This window comes from Trematomus bernacchii, unplaced genomic scaffold, assembly GCF_902827165.1.
Source record: "Trematomus bernacchii unplaced genomic scaffold, fTreBer1.1, whole genome shotgun sequence".
Taxonomy (NCBI): Eukaryota; Metazoa; Chordata; class Actinopteri; order Perciformes; family Nototheniidae; genus Trematomus; species Trematomus bernacchii.
The window spans coordinates 10,283,692-10,300,758 of record NW_022987582.1 but is presented as its reverse complement, the minus strand read 5'-3'; the positions used below and the strand labels follow the sequence as shown (position 1 = coordinate 10,300,758).

The window sequence follows — 17,067 nt, the reverse complement described above, 5'->3', positions numbered from 1 at the left end:
CAGAACATATATTTTGGGGATTTTTGAAATATTTGAAAAAAGTGAAGTATAGTCTGTCATGCTTTAGTTTACATAGCATGCATTTTCTCATATGTAAAAGATATGAACATATTTTGGAAAAACATTGTTAAATATGTCGTAAATAACAAAAAAATAGTATTGTACGTCGAAATTTCAGAAAAAGTAAAATAGTATAGTACGTCAAATATAAGTACAGTATGTTAAACAAATCTGAAAACACAGTCTTATGTCGTAAATATAAAAAAAAAAAATAGTATATAGATTATTGAAAATATCAAGTCAAAACAACTGAAAGACAAAGAAACGTATATTATGTCATAATACTGACACCTATCATGGCTAACACTTAGCTACTTCCTGGTCAGATTAACAGTTACCTAGTCAACTGTTTACGCTTTAACAACTTCAGCAGCTAGGCACCGGCTCAGATAAAGAACCAGTGAAGGCAGTGTTTGTGAAATGAGACAAGAGGGGTCCAGGTGAAATGACAGTCCATTTTATTGTTTCAGAACACAGCAGGCTACAGCAACCAGCTCCTCCCACTACCCCACCCCTTAGTAACAGCAGACCAATAAGAGCCCTCCTCCTCCCCATCATTCCACAGCCACACCCATCCAGCTAGGTCAGCTACACCCCCTTTGGAACAGCAGAGACACATCAGTGTCCATCTTTAAAGCAAGAAAATAGCTTGATATTTGGACCATGATTTCAAATTCATGTTTTTTTTTATACAAAAGCTACACAATGTTACACTTGATCATCAGAATACAATTCAACTGATTAACTTTAGTGTTTGGACACCTTTTAAAATGTCATCAGATTCTTTTCTTGGATGGAGCATTACCACTAAAAAAAACCTCAACACTACCAGAGACTTAAAATACAAGGAACCGCAAAAACAAGAGATGAATATCATAATTCAGGGTAATGAAAAAAAGCAAGCTAGAGTCGGTTTGTACCTTACAGACTTGAGAAAATAAAATAAAAAAAAGTAAAACGACCAAATGAAGTAAAATGATAAAGCAAAAGTACATAAAAAGGGTTTTTCAAAAACTGTTGAGAATAAAATCCGTGTCACGTCAGGATTTGAAGTCAGCCCTCCGTCAGGCTGAGAGAACAGAACCGCACTTAAATCTAGTTTGTCCCAATGGAGTTTCCATAGACAGAAACTCTGCTTGCTGTTGTTGAGTCTCCTTCAGGCACTTTCTGAAAACCCGCCTCCTCCATATGGGCGAATCACGATGCAGGTTCATCCAGATCACATGATACAGCTGCAAAGGGAGGAGAAAGCGTTAGAAGAAGAAAGCAGGAATGAGGGGAAAACCAGAGGTGAGAGGAAGGAGACAGGGCACAGGATTTGGTGACGACCGCACACAGATCAAACGTCACACACACCACATCACACAGCTTTGTAATTAGGAGCAGTCTGAACATGCAGCAGCCTCATCAGTGAGCGAGTCCCGACCCCCATTTCATCCAGACAGAAAACCTCCCACCATGCTTCTACATCCCAAAAAATGCCTCTCACTCTTCTGTGAACACAGCGCTGCTGGGAGGGCGTTCTTACCTAGTAGAAAGTGTAGTGTAATGTTGGTCTTGGTATTTACAGGTCGGTATCGAACCAGGCCAGTTGGTTGGAGTCGCCGGGCGGCAGGCCCTCGATCAGCTCCTGGGCGTGTCCCAGGTCAGGCAGCCCCTCGACAGGGGGGTAGTCCTGGCCGGGGTGGTGGACCCCCACCAGGTCATGGTCCATCATGGGCTCCATGCCCATTGAGTCTGCTCCGTAACCCCCAGAGTGGAAGGAACGGTAGCTGGGGTCTGGGGGAGGAAGGATTGGGTGGAGGAGAGGCAGGGGGAGCAGAGCAGTTGTTAGAAGCATGTTAACAAACCAAGCCTTCACACAGTAGTATTATCAATCAAACAACACAGCACAACGTCCGTCCTCCAGCACACAAAACACAAACAAATCAGTGAAGCGCTTTCAACTGAAACAAAGTGTTCCTTAACACATCTACAAACTGTACGCCTTTGTTTTTATTTGTCTGGTCCAGAGCCAATTAAAGTGGTTAGTGCTGGAGGAATGGAGAAATTAAAATAAAAAAGCAAACCCTCGCCCCTTATTCTATTGATCAGCATAAATCTGTCCCTCCTGTTTCTCCTGGGAGAGAGGGAGCCAGTCAGAGGTGAAGAGGTGACTCACCTTCCTGTCTGTAGCCCAGAGGCTCTCCCTGAGCTCCGATGTCCAGTCCCAGGTCTCCGGTCTGCAGAGAAATAAAGAGGGGAAAGGGTAAGCCGGGTGCCATCAGTTTTTGTTAAGACCAACGAGTTATTCAGGCTTTTATTTTTCATTTTAAAATCTAAATTGCTGCACAAGCACCTGTGTTTTGACTAATGATATACATTTAGCACAGGCCTGCCTTACGCTTTAAAAACCTGTAGTTTAGCAGTTAGAAAACAGAGGGGATTCTGGGGCTTCGTACCTCGTTCCAGGCCATGGGTTCTGTCCTGAAGAGCGAGCTGGTGAGTTCTACTGAGAGGCGTTTCTTGTAGTCCTGGGGTTTGTCCTCTGACATGCGGAACAGAACTGCTGCAGCGTAGGTGGCTGAGGGAGATGAGGGTTTACAGGTTAGGCAAACAGCTACCGTGGTGACGAGAATCAAAACGCCAGCAGTTCTCAGCTGGACTGGCTATTCTGAACATAATAGCTATAGTGTAGCCCTCATCTAGAAGGTGTGTGTGAACATACCGACTCCTTCGTTGCGGCTGTGCAATAGCTCTGTGAGCGGGGCGGTGGCTCCCTCAGCCTCGATGGCCTCGGCGGCCTCTTTGTCCTGGGCCAGCTCACACAGGACGCCTGCTGCCACGCGCTGGATGTTCTCAATGGGAGAATACAACAGCTGCACACAAACAGGACAAACACACAATGATCAGCCTCCACAGTACTCACATGTTATCTGAAAGGAGGCGATAAGCAGAGTTTCAAGCACAACAGGTGGTACAATACATTTAATGTTTTTGAGAATCGTTTTTTTTATTATCTGCCATGACTTTAACATTTATATTTTCACAGTTTCTCGAGTCAATCAAAAATGATAGGTAAAATAATTTACATAACTAAATGTTAATATTTCCTAAGAGCACATCACACAGTACGAGACCCACACATTTTTTTTATATTATTTCATTTGAATAACTTTTGTCTTACCTGAACAAAGAGTGGAATGGTGTTGAGTCCTCTGATGACTATTCTGTTGTGCACGTCTCTGGCCAGGATGTGAAGCGCTCCTGTGCAGCCCTCCACTATCTCCTCCATACGAACTCCCTCCTGATGACACAAACACTCAATGAGTTAGGGTACTAATGTAGACAGCTCTTCAGCACTCTCCAAGATCAGCAGTGATGCTCGTGCTCCACAACATGACCATGATCCTGGGCCAAATAAATAAATGACCCAATGTCCAATAAATCATGTTAATGTTTATTGTGAAGGTGTGTGTTCAAAGTGTCTCTGAGTGTGTGTGCTCACCACAAACTGCTGCTGCGTGCCTCCCATGCTTGTACGTCTCTGTGTGTCCTGGTGGGCTCGGACCAGCAGCTGGACCAGCCGGGGGATGGCCCCCTGCTCCCTCAGAGGAGCGTGGTTGGCAGGGCACAGAGCCAGGTTACGGATCAGACCCACTGTGGCCTGAGAGACAGACACATTTACATATTCATGTCAATTAAGCCTTTTTAAATGTCAACTAGGCAGAACAATTATAACTTTAAATAATATATAGCATAACAGAGTCAAAATCAGATCCACAAAGTGCTGTAAATACATTAGATGGAGCTAAACAATGAGATTTATAATAAAGACAGGAAACACAGCTTTAGTGGTTGTGTGCTGCTGGTAAGTCAGTGTGTGTACCTTAATGAGGGGCCAGTGTGATGGCGGATGCAGTAACTTGACCACCACGGGCAGGCCGTAGTGCAGTCTGACAGCGTTCTGGGCCATCTCAGCGTCCTGGTGTCGCGATGTGAGGTGACGCAGCGCACAAATAGCTGGTTCTGTGATGTCTTCTCTGTCTCCGGCCCGAAGCACTGTGCGGACTAACGCCTCGATACCTCCAACCTACAGAGGGATGGATGGCATGATGTCACTTTTATTGGGTGGATAATATTAAATGTAAAATATATTTTAGCTTAGAAATCTTGCATTTTTACTACATATAGGATGCAATCTCTGGTGAAAATGTTCAGATGAGAGAATTTGAAAACAGTTAATGTATGCGTGTTCTCACCTGGCAGACCATCATCTTGTTCTTGTAGTTGTTGCAGGTCAGGTTAGACAGGATGCCAGCAGCACATGTCACCACATTAATGTCGTCACTGCCGAGCAGCTGCACCAGAGTCCCTAAGAGACCCTCCATCCCCTCCTGGAGACAGACACAATTGTGAAGTTAGCATGAAGGCACAATATCAAGAGCTTGTCAGTAAGATGAATACATACACGTTTATAATCTTTCTGCTGAGAAATGCTTTTTAAATGAGCACAGAGGGAAGTGGGCTGTCTTTCACTGACAAACATGTACTCCTGAGGTAATGTAGAGGGCTTCTCTCATCACCTGTTTGGTGGCAGCATCTGATAAGTTCCTGAGCGTCCAGAGGCAGTTCTGCACCAGTCTCTGGCTGGGGTCTGTCAGGTGGAGTCCCAGAGCCTGCATGCCTCCTGGACGGAGGGAAAAAGATGGAAAATATGTATTTATTATTTAGTAGCCCATGTGGGAAAAACCACTATAAAACTAAAAAGGAATGTATACGTGTAATGATATTGACTTCAATGTTAAGAGGCCAAACGTACCGGCTTCTACGATGGCCGGCTTGTTACTGGAGCACACCGACAGAACTTTGAGAACACGGCTTGTGGTCCACAACAGCTTCTCATAGGTGTAAGTCCTCATGATGTTGACCAATGCCTGGGGGCCACCACTGGCCAAGATGATCAACTACACAAGAGGAGAAAGCACAACAAGGTTAGTGTATGTACCAAACTGAGATCAATTTACCACCAGTGGATGATCTTACACATAATAATGCAACATGTATACACATTTAGCACATTTCTGACTCCTCACCTTGCTTTCCTGGTTTCCATAGGCCAGGATCTGGAGACAGTCAGTGGTGATTGCCAAGAACTTGACGTTGGTCTTGTTGAGCAGAGCCACCATTTTCTGCAGACCCCCAGCTAAACGGACAGCCATCTTGGCTCCTTCCTGGTGCAGGAGGAGGTTGTGGAGGGTGGTAATGGCATAGAACAGGACAGAGTCCACTGGTGAACTGCAGAACAAACAACAGCCTATTAGATTACTGTCCCACTGGGAAATAATCACAACTACAAACTGATTAGATTAGCTCCTCAAAGGGTCCTTCCTCTCCACATGCTCTGCCTTTGTTGAGTGTAATGCCAGTTTCAATCACATTTTTCTCACAATTGATGGGAAACTGTATCATAAGGTAGCCATTTAAGACAAATAAAATGGTGCTTATGTTTTCAAAATACTCTCATCAAAATCATAACAATATTTGTTACAATTCACAGACAGTGACAACACCCTACCACACAGGACCTTGCCTTCCTGTATTGATAGGTACAAATAAATGGATATACAAGAAACTAGTTCCTCCACACTGCTTTCACATACCCAAGCATTTTAACTAGAGCTGGTATTCCTCCAGACTTGAAGATCGCCAGCAGGCCCTCTCTGTGATGGGACAGGTTGTGCAGTGTCCCTGCGGTGCAGCGAGCAGTCTCCACATCGTTTGTGTTCTGCATGGTCCTGACGATGGCAGACACCATCTGAGGGGAGCGCATGATGGCGTGGCGGGAAGCTTCCTTCTTTGAGAGCTGGTGGACCATCACCGCCGCTTTGTTTACTACGACCTGGAGCAGACAGACACAATGTTAGGAAAGGAAAAATAAAAACAACAATTCAGAGCCAATACTGAGCCACAGTTGTCATGGGCAACTACCTGGTCCTCATCGTTGAGCAGTTTGGTGAGTTCTGGGATGGCTCTGGTTGCCAGCTCGGCGTCGTCTTGGTAGTTGATCAGATTGACCACAGCGTGTTTGAGCATTTGCGAGGGCTCGGCCAGCCTCTGCACGTTGGTGGGGTTCGCTGAGTCGTACTGTGAGGAGGGGATCTGCATGCCCTCCTCCAGAGTCTCAGGGAACATTGCTGCACGCACCCGCTGGGCACGCGTCATGGCGTACTGACCATCTATGTCTGCAGATCAGAGGCACAGTGGTTCTGTTATATTGGAATTCAAACTGCTATTTTGGCCATACATGTCTTATGTGCGGTAAACTGTCTTCTCCTCGAATGGTTAACATAGTATCCAGTATCATGACCTACCTTGGACTTGTTCCTGAGCGAAGTTCTGGTTGAAGCCCTGCTCCCACTCATACATGACCTGGTTGTCCACATCATCTTCCTCTGGGTTGCCCTTCCCACTGAGGGAGGGGGCAGTGGTGGTGGCCCCTGAGTGGATGCCTGAATCCAGGTAAGACTGTTGCTGCCAGTGACTGACTGCTGCCTTACGGTCTGGCTCCATGGCCATGTCTAGCTCCATCAGATCAGCTGGAACCAGAAGAAATCATTAGTAAAACTCGCAACAACAACCATAAAAAACATTTAGAAAAGTCAGTCTAACCATGTATGAAGTAGCCGAGTATAAAAGGGGTACACCGTGTGCAATTTGGTACTCCAGGTTAAATTCTTGTTTTTTTTACTACAATCACAATGCAGAAAACTGTTTGTCAGCTTTGTCATTTCCAAGCACAACTCGAGTTTAAAGCCAACAATGTCTACACAATGTTTCCAGGAAGTATAATCACAGGTTAATCCAGTTTTAGTTTAAATGTAGACTTAATTAAGGAAATTGTCACTGCTATTAATTGATTCCTAACCCTGTGCCATTCTTTTCCCCAAAGGTTTAGACTTAAAACAGTGTGATTTACCAGTCCCTTCAACCATAACGTTTGCTTTTACATGTGCTCTGTGTTTCAAATTGAAATCAATAACTAATTCACTTTGCTCTAATGAGAACATAAATCTGGGCCAGGAGAAGAGGCCGTTTTAAATGCTGCAAGCTTTAACACATTTAATACTAGTGTGTGCTTGTGCGAGAGAGATGCAGAGAAAATGATGAAACCGGAGCTAGTGAGAGCAAGGAGGTGAAAGAGTGTGTGTCTGAAATAGGGGTGCATACCGGTTCCCGGTATTACCGAAATACCGGTTACTGGCGGCTACGGTATACCGTACCGAAATCAGATCCGGTTTTCGATAAATCTTTTCAATTTTTTATTATAAAAGTGAGGCATAATATCCTTAAACTCGCGCCCAAACCCTCGGAATTACGATGTCAATTTCGCCGTGAAACTCCGCAAACGAGTCACTTTAGAAAATCTAAAGTGTGGCTGCATATGACTGCCAGTCTGAATGGTGGGGTCTGTAACCACTGCAAGAAGTTTATTTCTGGGAAAGGTGGCAACACATCCAACCTCCAACCAATGCTGTCTCGTATGGCAACCAAGTACCTTTGTGTTCAGGGAAGCAGCGTGCCAAGCGAGAGAGTGTTCAGTTTAGCAGGTGATATCCTACGCTGTGAAAGGGCCCGTTTGGATCCAGAGAGCCGATATGCTCATCTTCTTGAAGATGAATGCACAAAACTGAACTGTGATGGGATTTGTTTTCTTTCATCAGGCAAATGTTGATTTTAATGATGCCATTTGTTTTATGTGCAATGCCGAGATCTCATGATCCTTTATGTGTTCTCTGGTCAGTCGAATCTCAGGTTGAATATTGATTATACTGCTGCTATTTTCTTTTTCCATTGACAAGATGTGCTATTCCCGCCTGATGGTTGTTATAAATGATATTGCAGGATCAGTTTTCTTCATAGATAATGTGTTTTTAATTGTTTGTTCAGTACTAAAAGGTCCAAGTCCCACAATTGAATTTAATATTCATTTGACATGTTAACTATATCATAAAGCGCTTCATGGGAGTAATTGCGGGATGATTCAATTTTTTCCTTATGCAACATGAAAGTATCACGATATGTGTCGGTTGAGTATCGGTATCGTTCAGTGGTATCGGTATCGTAAACAACCCTAGTCTGAAAACTATTTACTCACCCTGGGAAGCCATGTTCCTTTCTCAATCCGTGGCCGACACAGCTTCCTGATCTGAAAGGGGGAAAAAGCAGTCAGTCAAACTGCCTCTGCAGCATCTCGCCCTTCCATCATGCCTACACTCTTTCCTTCTAGCTAAACATCACCATTACATTTAACATTAAGATATGAATTACTAGAATCAACGGCAGTGTTGTTGAAAAAGCAAATGGTGCAGGCAAGTGACCTGTGCCTTCCTTCCTACTCCCTTCCTTGGATGTCTTCTTGTGTTAAAGCCAGGCGTGGAAACAGCAGCAGGTCACACACAAAGCCAGCATTAGGTGCTGAGGCTATCAACTATTTAGGTGAGGAAGGACAGGGGAAGTGGAGCATTGGGTGGGGAGAAAAGAGGCAGGCGGGGGGGGGGGCATACACATTCCTACACTGGCTTTGAAGCTGAAACCACTCTGCAGGAAAGTAAACACTGGCGATGGCAGGAGAGGTAGAGCGAGTGAGAGGGGATTCATTCAGGGGAAAAACAAGGAAAATTGAAACGGAGGTATTTCCAACTCACACCCAAGGATAAATGTTTTGACAGTAATACAAAAAAAATACCAGGAAATGGGAAAATGCAGAAGAAAATCCTGGCTAAAATGAGACACAGAAACAAGGGCTGTATATCTGTAATCAGAAATCCTTTTTTTCAAGCCCTTGCGAAAGTACATCTGTGGTTATTCCAAGATGAATAATACAGGAAATGGAGACCAAATCCTTTTCAATCACAGCTCACTAGTCAGGACATGCTATGAAACTAAATATACCGGGGGAAGGTAAGAGTGTGGCAACAAACGAGTCAGATCATACCTTACTAGAGAAAGTACAGTGACTAACAACAAGACAGACTTTCCTGCAGTGAACTAACCAGAGTTAAAACTACAGACCTGCCCACACAGTACGTTGGTTCTTCATTCTCTACAGTCAAAATAATATACAAGGCTACACATTTTTTTCAAAAGCCTTTATTAAATGGTACGTTAATGTGACTGATACAATGTTGAGAAAACAAATTAATACACTGTAGAATAACATTAAATTAATTAATTTATGTATACATTTCTATCATGAACTGCTTCAACATTGATGCTCTTGCCTGACATAGCAACTGCAGTACTGGAGAAAATAATGATGTGCCTGACTGTGTGTCTGTTTGCTATGAGCTAATATGATCATTCAACTAATAACAAGACAACTTTTGTTTTTTATCATCAAAAGTATACGTCAGTTAAAAGTTCTGAGCAGCCACGTCATGCTGCACGGCGTGTTGCAACAGACTGCATTGCGAGGTCAGATGAAGTGACAGCTACAACAAGGATTTGGGTGTTTTTTTAAATGGCCATGAAAACTATCATTTGATATTTCAGAGTTCTGTGTGTGATCATTCAGAGAGACTTACTGAAATTTGAATGTAGGGAAATTATTTCTGATTTTGGAGGTTATAATTGAAACGCACTGGAAAAAAGCAACTGCCACCGAAAGAGCAAATTATTCTTGTAATGATTGGTACTGTGCAGGATATTCAACATTCTGCCAAAGAGATCATTAAGTCAGCCAGACAGTGCATTAACATTAACTCATAATGTTAAGGGGATGATATCAGGGCGACATCCCTTCTGCTGGTGGCGGTAAACAGGCTGATTGAGTAGTTTGTGATGTGATCACTCACTGTGATTGTTTCAGTAGATACTAGCTTCTCTCAGCAATAAAAACAAAGTCTGATATCGTTTCAGCCGTCAAAATATACTGATATTCTCAAAAGATTTTTGTAAAAGCAAAAAGGTAGGCTGCACACTATGGCTTGCAGAGTTTACTGTTATTGACCTTTGAGTCACCTTGCGTTAAGTCTTTGCTAACAGTTTGAGTGTCCTGCTAAGATTTAATAGTCTGTTTGAGAAGCTTACAAACAGATATTTATGATCATTCAACAGCAAAGACAATCGCATTTTTTGGAGACTTGTGTAAAAGAAAGTTTAAATATAAAGTTGTACCTGAAAAGAAATAGATAACCCTGAGTCAAATGAAAACAAAGCACAAGACGAGACTAAACGCCCTTTAAACAGAAGTGGACTTATAGAAATACACAGCAGACAGCATGTAGTGGTAAAACCTGAGTCTGGCACGATCGCATGAGTGTAGGAGTTTGTGGAGTTAAAATGGTGCCAAAAATGCAAAATACACTCAATGATAACTAAACTACTGCCCGGAATTACTTCCCTCCTCTCACGCCCACACCACCCGAGCTCAGCTGTGTCATTAAAACAAAATCTTGAGTCAGGCTCCAAGACTGCAGCTTCCAACCACAAGCGCACCAACTCTAATTCACTGTTCACACACCATCCTCCGAGCTCTGCAGGCCTGCCCTCACATAACCTAGCCCTGCCTTAATGGGAGCCATATGTCCCATACAGGGCTGCATACAAATCAAACATACAATCAAAGGGCACATTGGAACCATTTATCAAATCACATGGAAAATGCGGGTTTTTAACATCTGGCATTGGAAACTGAGCCAGTGATTTCTTGAAAAGGCAAACAAACAAAAAAGTCTGGTCTCCAATTGCGAAGGACAAATGGCAGCCTTATCTTAACGGTCAGGCTCTGAGTGTCAAAACACAAAAACAACTATTTACAGTAAACGTTTCTTGATATCAGGCTAGCAGCTTGCCCAAAGAAACTCTGAACCAGAGGTTCTTTGAAGCCAGATGTGAAATCTATTATGTAGAGCGGTGCCCGGGCGAGTCAAAATCCATACAATTGAAACCAGATGACTAATGAGTGACACACCAGTTACAGTCCTTAGCAGTATGTGGGATGAAAAGAATAAACAGAATGTCACATGTAGCCATGCTTGGAGAGATCCATCAAAGAAGCTTTTTTTCAGCCTGGACCACAAGGATGTAAATGTAGATGGGGAGTAAAGTGCATGCTCACACGCACACAACTTTATGAAGCGAAGCATACTCACAGAACTACTGGCCCAGGTCAACACTCAAATGACAGACCTACTGTTCCAGGACAAACTGCCAGGAATAGTGTACTTCTGTCCGTTACCCTGCCCTCAATATAGTAATGAAAAACACGATGTTCACATGGAGAGCCAGAGTTTATTATGTGTAAATAACTACTGTTGGGAGGAGGGGGTTTGGGTTATGCCGCCTCACAGAACAGAAAAGGGGACCAATGCAGTCCAATAGGCTGAATCTATCTAGAGCACAGTGAATATAACTCAAACAGTTGTAGACAAAGCTGGATGAGGCACAGCTAGGACCTGTTATTATAACCATCAGGAACATTTATTTCCTGCAAGAGACTTCATGTGCGTCCTATAACAGGCAGGAACCATAGGGCACTCAGGATTCCCCACATGTAGATCATGCTACATCGCACACAGTGCAGCTCATTCAGATTAGGCAGACAGATTCCAGACAACTACCACAATATGACTTCATTCCAGACCCCACTAAAAAAAGGAGGTTACTAGTAGGTTAGTACAGGTCCACAGTGACACCTACAGACTAATAGGACACACTTTAACCAATTAAATTAACACATCAGAAGCTAGCTAAGCAAGTGTGAAATGAATATGTAAGCCATGTGGAAAATCTTGCACTTCTAAACACCTTTTATCCGATGAAATTGGGAATGCAGTAACCCTAGAAATCACATCGCTAATAAAAACAATCAAAGGAGGTTTCAAAAGCATATCCATGTATTCAAAGCAGGTAAGCACATAACTCCCCACTCCTATTTTCTCTAGAAATATAGAAAAAGGCTTCTGTCAGCAAACTTGAGCAACAAAGTGAGTTTGCTTGAGCCTCAAGGTTTACCTTGTACATAGAAGAAAGTCTCATATTACCATTAAAATAATTAATCAGTTTACGAAGACTTCCTCTAAAGTGCATTTTGCCCTGCAGACATCTTTGGCTGTACAGCCTCTTTCCAGCATGCTGTGGCATTTATATAACTACGAAATGATTGTGTTAAAAATACACTAAGCTTGAGTTGAATAATTTGTTTTTTATTATTGAAAACAGAACTTCAAAAGAGATGCATCCATCTCAAGTCCTGACGGTCCGTTTCGTCTGGAGAAAAAAAAAAACACCGAGCTCAATACATCCATATGAGCTAATGAACCAAACCAGCTGTATTATCGGCACAAGCGGCTGCCACGGCTCGGTGTTAGCCATCCTGTAATGTGCAGGGTCAGCACTCTCTGCTGCTGCTGCTGCCAACAACACAATGAGCTCCATGCCTGCAGCCGCAGTGTGAGCTCTGTTTCCAACTGCTAAATGATGGATACTGATGGAGGAACACGAGCTCCAGGAAATAGCCACACAACTTTTACACAAGGGTGACTTTTCCCCTGTTGTGCTTAACAATTTACATCAGAATCAGTTTTGTAAAAAAAAAAAAGGAGGGAGAGGTATTCAAAAGGTTGAGATTAATATAAAAACACAATCCTTAAAGATGCATTCCTAAAAAAAAGTCAGTGGTTTGGAATAATGTGTCGACAATATATGTTTAACAAAACCGTTGTATATATTTTACACAATTTGATAATTTATTTTATTTTTAAAAGAATCTAAATAAAACCATCATATATATTTGTACATTTTTTAAATGTGCTCCCGACGTACATGTTGCATTAGAGTACTACGTAAATGCAGTTGGGCACAAAAAGGAGAAGAATTACAGTATTAGGTAATGTCACACCACTAGAAAGGTTCAAGGTAATAGTGTTTTTGCAAGTGGATCACCGCAGAAATACCACTACCGGTCTCGTATGTAACCTACACCCACGCTTACGTCTTAAAAATGTTAACGCACATAAGAAAGATAATTTTGCTGACGAGATGCCGGGTTTGTCGGTGTTTTGTTCCATTGTGTAATCTGATCCGGGATTTCACACAGGGGCCACACGAAAAACACAACGTTTGACACTTTTGTGGGGGGTGAAAACAATGGAGAATAGTGGTATTGGATAAGTAAAGGTGATTTTATAAATACAATAAAAGCTGTTTCATTGCAGAGCACCCGTAACTAAATCCATCTGGGGCCGCTGGATGAGAGGTCAACATCGTCCCCACATTCACTTTTTTCAATAAAACCGTAATCAATGGCGTGGGAAATATAGCCACGAATGCGTTTTGAGCCACATACAACAAATCGTTCCCAGTATCGACAGGATGGCAATAGCCTATATAACTTTTTTTAAGTAGTGACCCGCCTGTCCCTCTGCAGCAGCCAAGCAAACATCTGGCTGGGCAAGGGGACCATGCGGAGAGACAATTATCCAATATCACATTTAATAAAAAACCAAACAAAAAACAGATCCCCTTTTTAACTATACAGATGATAAACGTTCGGCAGGATCGTGGCCCCCTCTCCCCCACAGCTGCCCCTGACTTTCCAACACCACTGACTCAGATTTCACACCCTGGCTCCTCCTCGCCTTCCTACCGAAGCACAGCGGCTGCGAGGAATTTGTCGGTCTTTGTTTAAAAGGACGAGAGGAAAACACTCACGGACCATTGACCTAAAAAACAGCTTGAATAAATAACAATATTATGCCACTCTTTCCACAGCGAGGTCGATATAAGATACAGTTTAACTGTTTTTTTGTTTAACGAAGTTTCAAATAACTTGGTGAAATGTTAGCAATAACGGTAAACTACTCTTCTCACCAGTGTGTGACTTTAATGAAGGTTAATTAACGTAGTTTGTTAACTTGTAGGACTATACACACAACCACCATATAGCGACCTTCACATGCGCGTATCTTCACCCCGTATTAGGTGTCTGTTCCGCTAAACCAGCTGCAAAAACAAGCGACTTACAGGCGAAACTGAAGTCGAGCAAACATGAGTCAGAATGGAGGAATGTGTCCAGCAGCACAAGTGGGCTAATAGTACTTTAGCTAACTAACCGTAGCTAACGTTCGCTAACGGTAACTATTCAAACAAGCAACGACAACATCCGCGTTAACTCCCGATTCCTGAAAAAAATGCAACGCCAAATAATCCATTGAACACATTGGGCGTATTGATAACTACTGTTTAGCTTTCCCAACACCACTCTACAATAATGTAAAATTAGTATCGTCTGTGAAATAGGTATGTTCCCATTAGGCGGTGGCTGGTATCCCAAATATCTGCCGTGAAAGCAGCTGGCTCGCTAGCTGCGGCAGCATCCCGACCGGCCCGCACACAACAACAGTCCCCATTCCTGCTGGCATGCGGGGAAACCAGCACAGGAGAAGAGGGAGAAACTGAGTGGAGCCGATAGTTTTAAGGTTGAAGCCTACCCTTGTCAACACAGCAAGTCCGTCCACTCGGGTCCTGCAGGGTTAAAACACTCAGCAATGGAAAAAGTCGAGGATAATGTGAAGGCGAGCGTCAGCGGGAGCCCTCGTCCACTCCCTCCGCAGTCAGTGAATAATGACTTGGCCGGAACAGCAGTGACTGGAAAATGTAAGATGGCGGCGCATCTATATAGACCGAAGAACACCTCCAGTGGTTTCATATCCTGCCGAGCGCTAGAATAAAATAGATACTTACATCTGAGTCTGACCAAGCTTGACATTCCGATGACTCTTACACGTATCTACTTCGATTATCTTCAACAATAACCACATGCCTTGGTTGTGAGTGTTAATTCAGTTATTTAAGTAAGGAAAGCCACAATAAATGTATAGGGCACGAGTATGGATACACAATTGAATGAAGTTCCGGTAGACAAAATGAAAATCCGATTCCTTTTCCCTAAATTAAACCTCTTGGACTGTGAAAAAGCGCATAATTTCCCTCAACTATGAATATTATGAAACAGTGACAGTTTCAATTAAAACAGCATCACTCATATAACCAGTTGTCAGCTGACCCAGATAAAATAAGTTAAAAAAAAAATACTTCACCAATTCAGTGGCAAAGTCAGGGTTTCATTTTTGCCACCATACATTGTATTACTCAAGTAGCTGGAGGATGGCAAGAGTCACAACATGAGATACAATAATGAACAGTCCAAACATCAAAAACTCAACAAGATTTTTTATTAGACTAAAAAAAAAAAAGTCAATAAATAGACAATGGAGCTCTGTCAGATGTCAGTGGTCTTGAGAAGTGGCTTTGTTTAGCCCTTATGCTTTTGGCCATTCAATTCGTGTAATTTGTGTGTACATTTAGCAAGGAGTTCATTGGCTGTGAGATTCCTCAACAAAACCCTGTGAATTAGCCTACAGGCAAAGAAAAGTCAGTCAACAGGCTTGTGTAAGTGAGGAATGTGTGAGTCAGTGATTGTCAGTGAATAGTTGTTTGTAACTAAATGTCTTTGTTTGTGAATAAGATAACATCTCACACGCTAAGGGAATATTTCAAGGAAGTGATTCATCACAACTGTTTTCATGCTTTAACTGTGAGAAAAAGAGTTCAGGCAATTGTATTACAGACTTAACCAATCAAACAATGCATGCATTACTAAAAAAAAACGTACTGTTCAATACATTTGTCTTGGCTTCATTGAAAAGCAGATTCAGGCATTAGAAATGATTAGTGATCTATGGGCATAGCCAAGGTCCTTTAAGTGAGTGGTGTGATCTCCCCTTTAGTCTGACATCACAGAGTTGTGGCTATTCATTTTCAAATGACTTTCTATTTGGCTCAATAATAAGTAACTTAGTAGAGGGGCCACGTAGGATATTTAAATATGTATTACAAGTCCTCTGGTGTGTTCTGTCCCTTAATCTCAGCGTTATGAAAGATAGAGAGCAGTTCATTTGCTACCTTTATACTGTCACTTAAATCTACAGCTAACTATGTGAATGGCAAACAAAGGTAAAATCGTCCTCTGTCATATGGCTACAGGCTATTTCATGAACCAATATTGACGGTATGGGGGTGGAATAAGTTACCTGAAACCTAAACTCAAATTCAAAACAGTCATTGCAGCAGTGCTGAATGTGATACAGTATATGCATTTTATTAAACGAGTAAACAAAATATGTGACACATGACCTAGAATGAGTCCACACTGCGTCATTTGATTGCAACATAGAAATATTGGCAATTGAGAGTGATTTATTTTATTTTTAATGGCTTTCAAACCACAGCAGGAATTACTGCAGTCAGTCAGTTTGATATACAGCCATGATTTGTGAAATCAAATTGCTCAGTTCATGTAGTCACGTGATTTCACAGAAGAATGCTGATACAGCCAAACAGAAACAGGTATGACATCATGGCACAGTGAGTGACTTCCAGTAAACAGGATGACGTAACACTCTAGGTTGCAGATATTTTGATAGTGTTCCAAAACACATATCAGCGGAGATGTAGTGAGATGGTGAGGAAACAGGCTGGTGAACAAAAGCATTTCAAATAAGGTATATCATATGAGTTGAATAAGATGCACTTCTCCTCTCAATACTTACCATTTTAGCAATGCATGCACCCATATTATATTAACAAACCTGTGTGGTTGTGGGTAAAATTAATATCATGAAAGTTTTCTCTAATTTCTAGCCATAGAGAACATGCATTGTCCTTATCCCAGTCCACCTACTTAAAAGGGCACTCTTTGGTATTTCACAGTGTTTATGTTGTTTTTATTCATTTAAACATGTCAATCTGTGAACCTCAACCATTTCTAGACATAAAACACTTCCAAAACAATTCTTAAAGCATAAATGTTAATTATTACTGTTTTATGATTCACATATCAAGTTTATTGTTCCCCACCTTGAATTTAGTGCAGCACAAAAACAAGAGCATATATTTTAAAAAAGCAGTATATTTCATTTGTCCCCAGTGAATTTATATTGCACATTGTAGAGTTGTATCTGA

At 42.2% G+C, this 17,067-nt stretch overlaps 1 protein-coding gene across 1 annotated transcript; it reads right to left on the bottom strand.

Moving 5' to 3' along the window:
- Positions 1–495: 495 nt before the first annotated feature.
- Positions 496–14,700, bottom strand: ctnnb1 (catenin (cadherin-associated protein), beta 1). The gene is made up of 17 exons (XM_034127418.1): positions 14,535–14,700; positions 8,198–8,248; positions 6,414–6,638; positions 6,031–6,284; positions 5,703–5,941; positions 5,136–5,337; positions 4,862–5,006; positions 4,626–4,729; positions 4,302–4,436; positions 3,929–4,132; positions 3,548–3,706; positions 3,227–3,346; positions 2,768–2,918; positions 2,502–2,623; positions 2,222–2,282; positions 1,589–1,839; positions 496–1,292 (listed from the first exon to the last, which is right to left on the bottom strand). The coding sequence occupies exons 2-16, from the start codon at positions 8,208–8,210 to the stop codon at positions 1,625–1,627; spliced, it is 2,349 nt and encodes a 782-aa protein (XP_033983309.1). The 5' UTR covers positions 8,211–8,248; positions 14,535–14,700; the 3' UTR covers positions 496–1,292; positions 1,589–1,624.
- Between the last annotated feature and the right edge of the window lie 2,367 nt (positions 14,701–17,067).

Excerpts from the sequence above, each read along its gene's own strand:
- ctnnb1 (XM_034127418.1), bottom strand. Across the intron at positions 4,133-4,301 it reads ACAAGATGATGGTCTGCCAG|GTTGGAGGTATCGAGGCGTT; the intron begins GTGAGAACACGC and ends ATCCCTCTGTAG. Across the intron at positions 2,919-3,226 it reads CCATTCCACTCTTTGTTCAG|CTGTTGTATTCTCCCATTGA; the intron begins GTAAGACAAAAG and ends GTTTGTGTGCAG.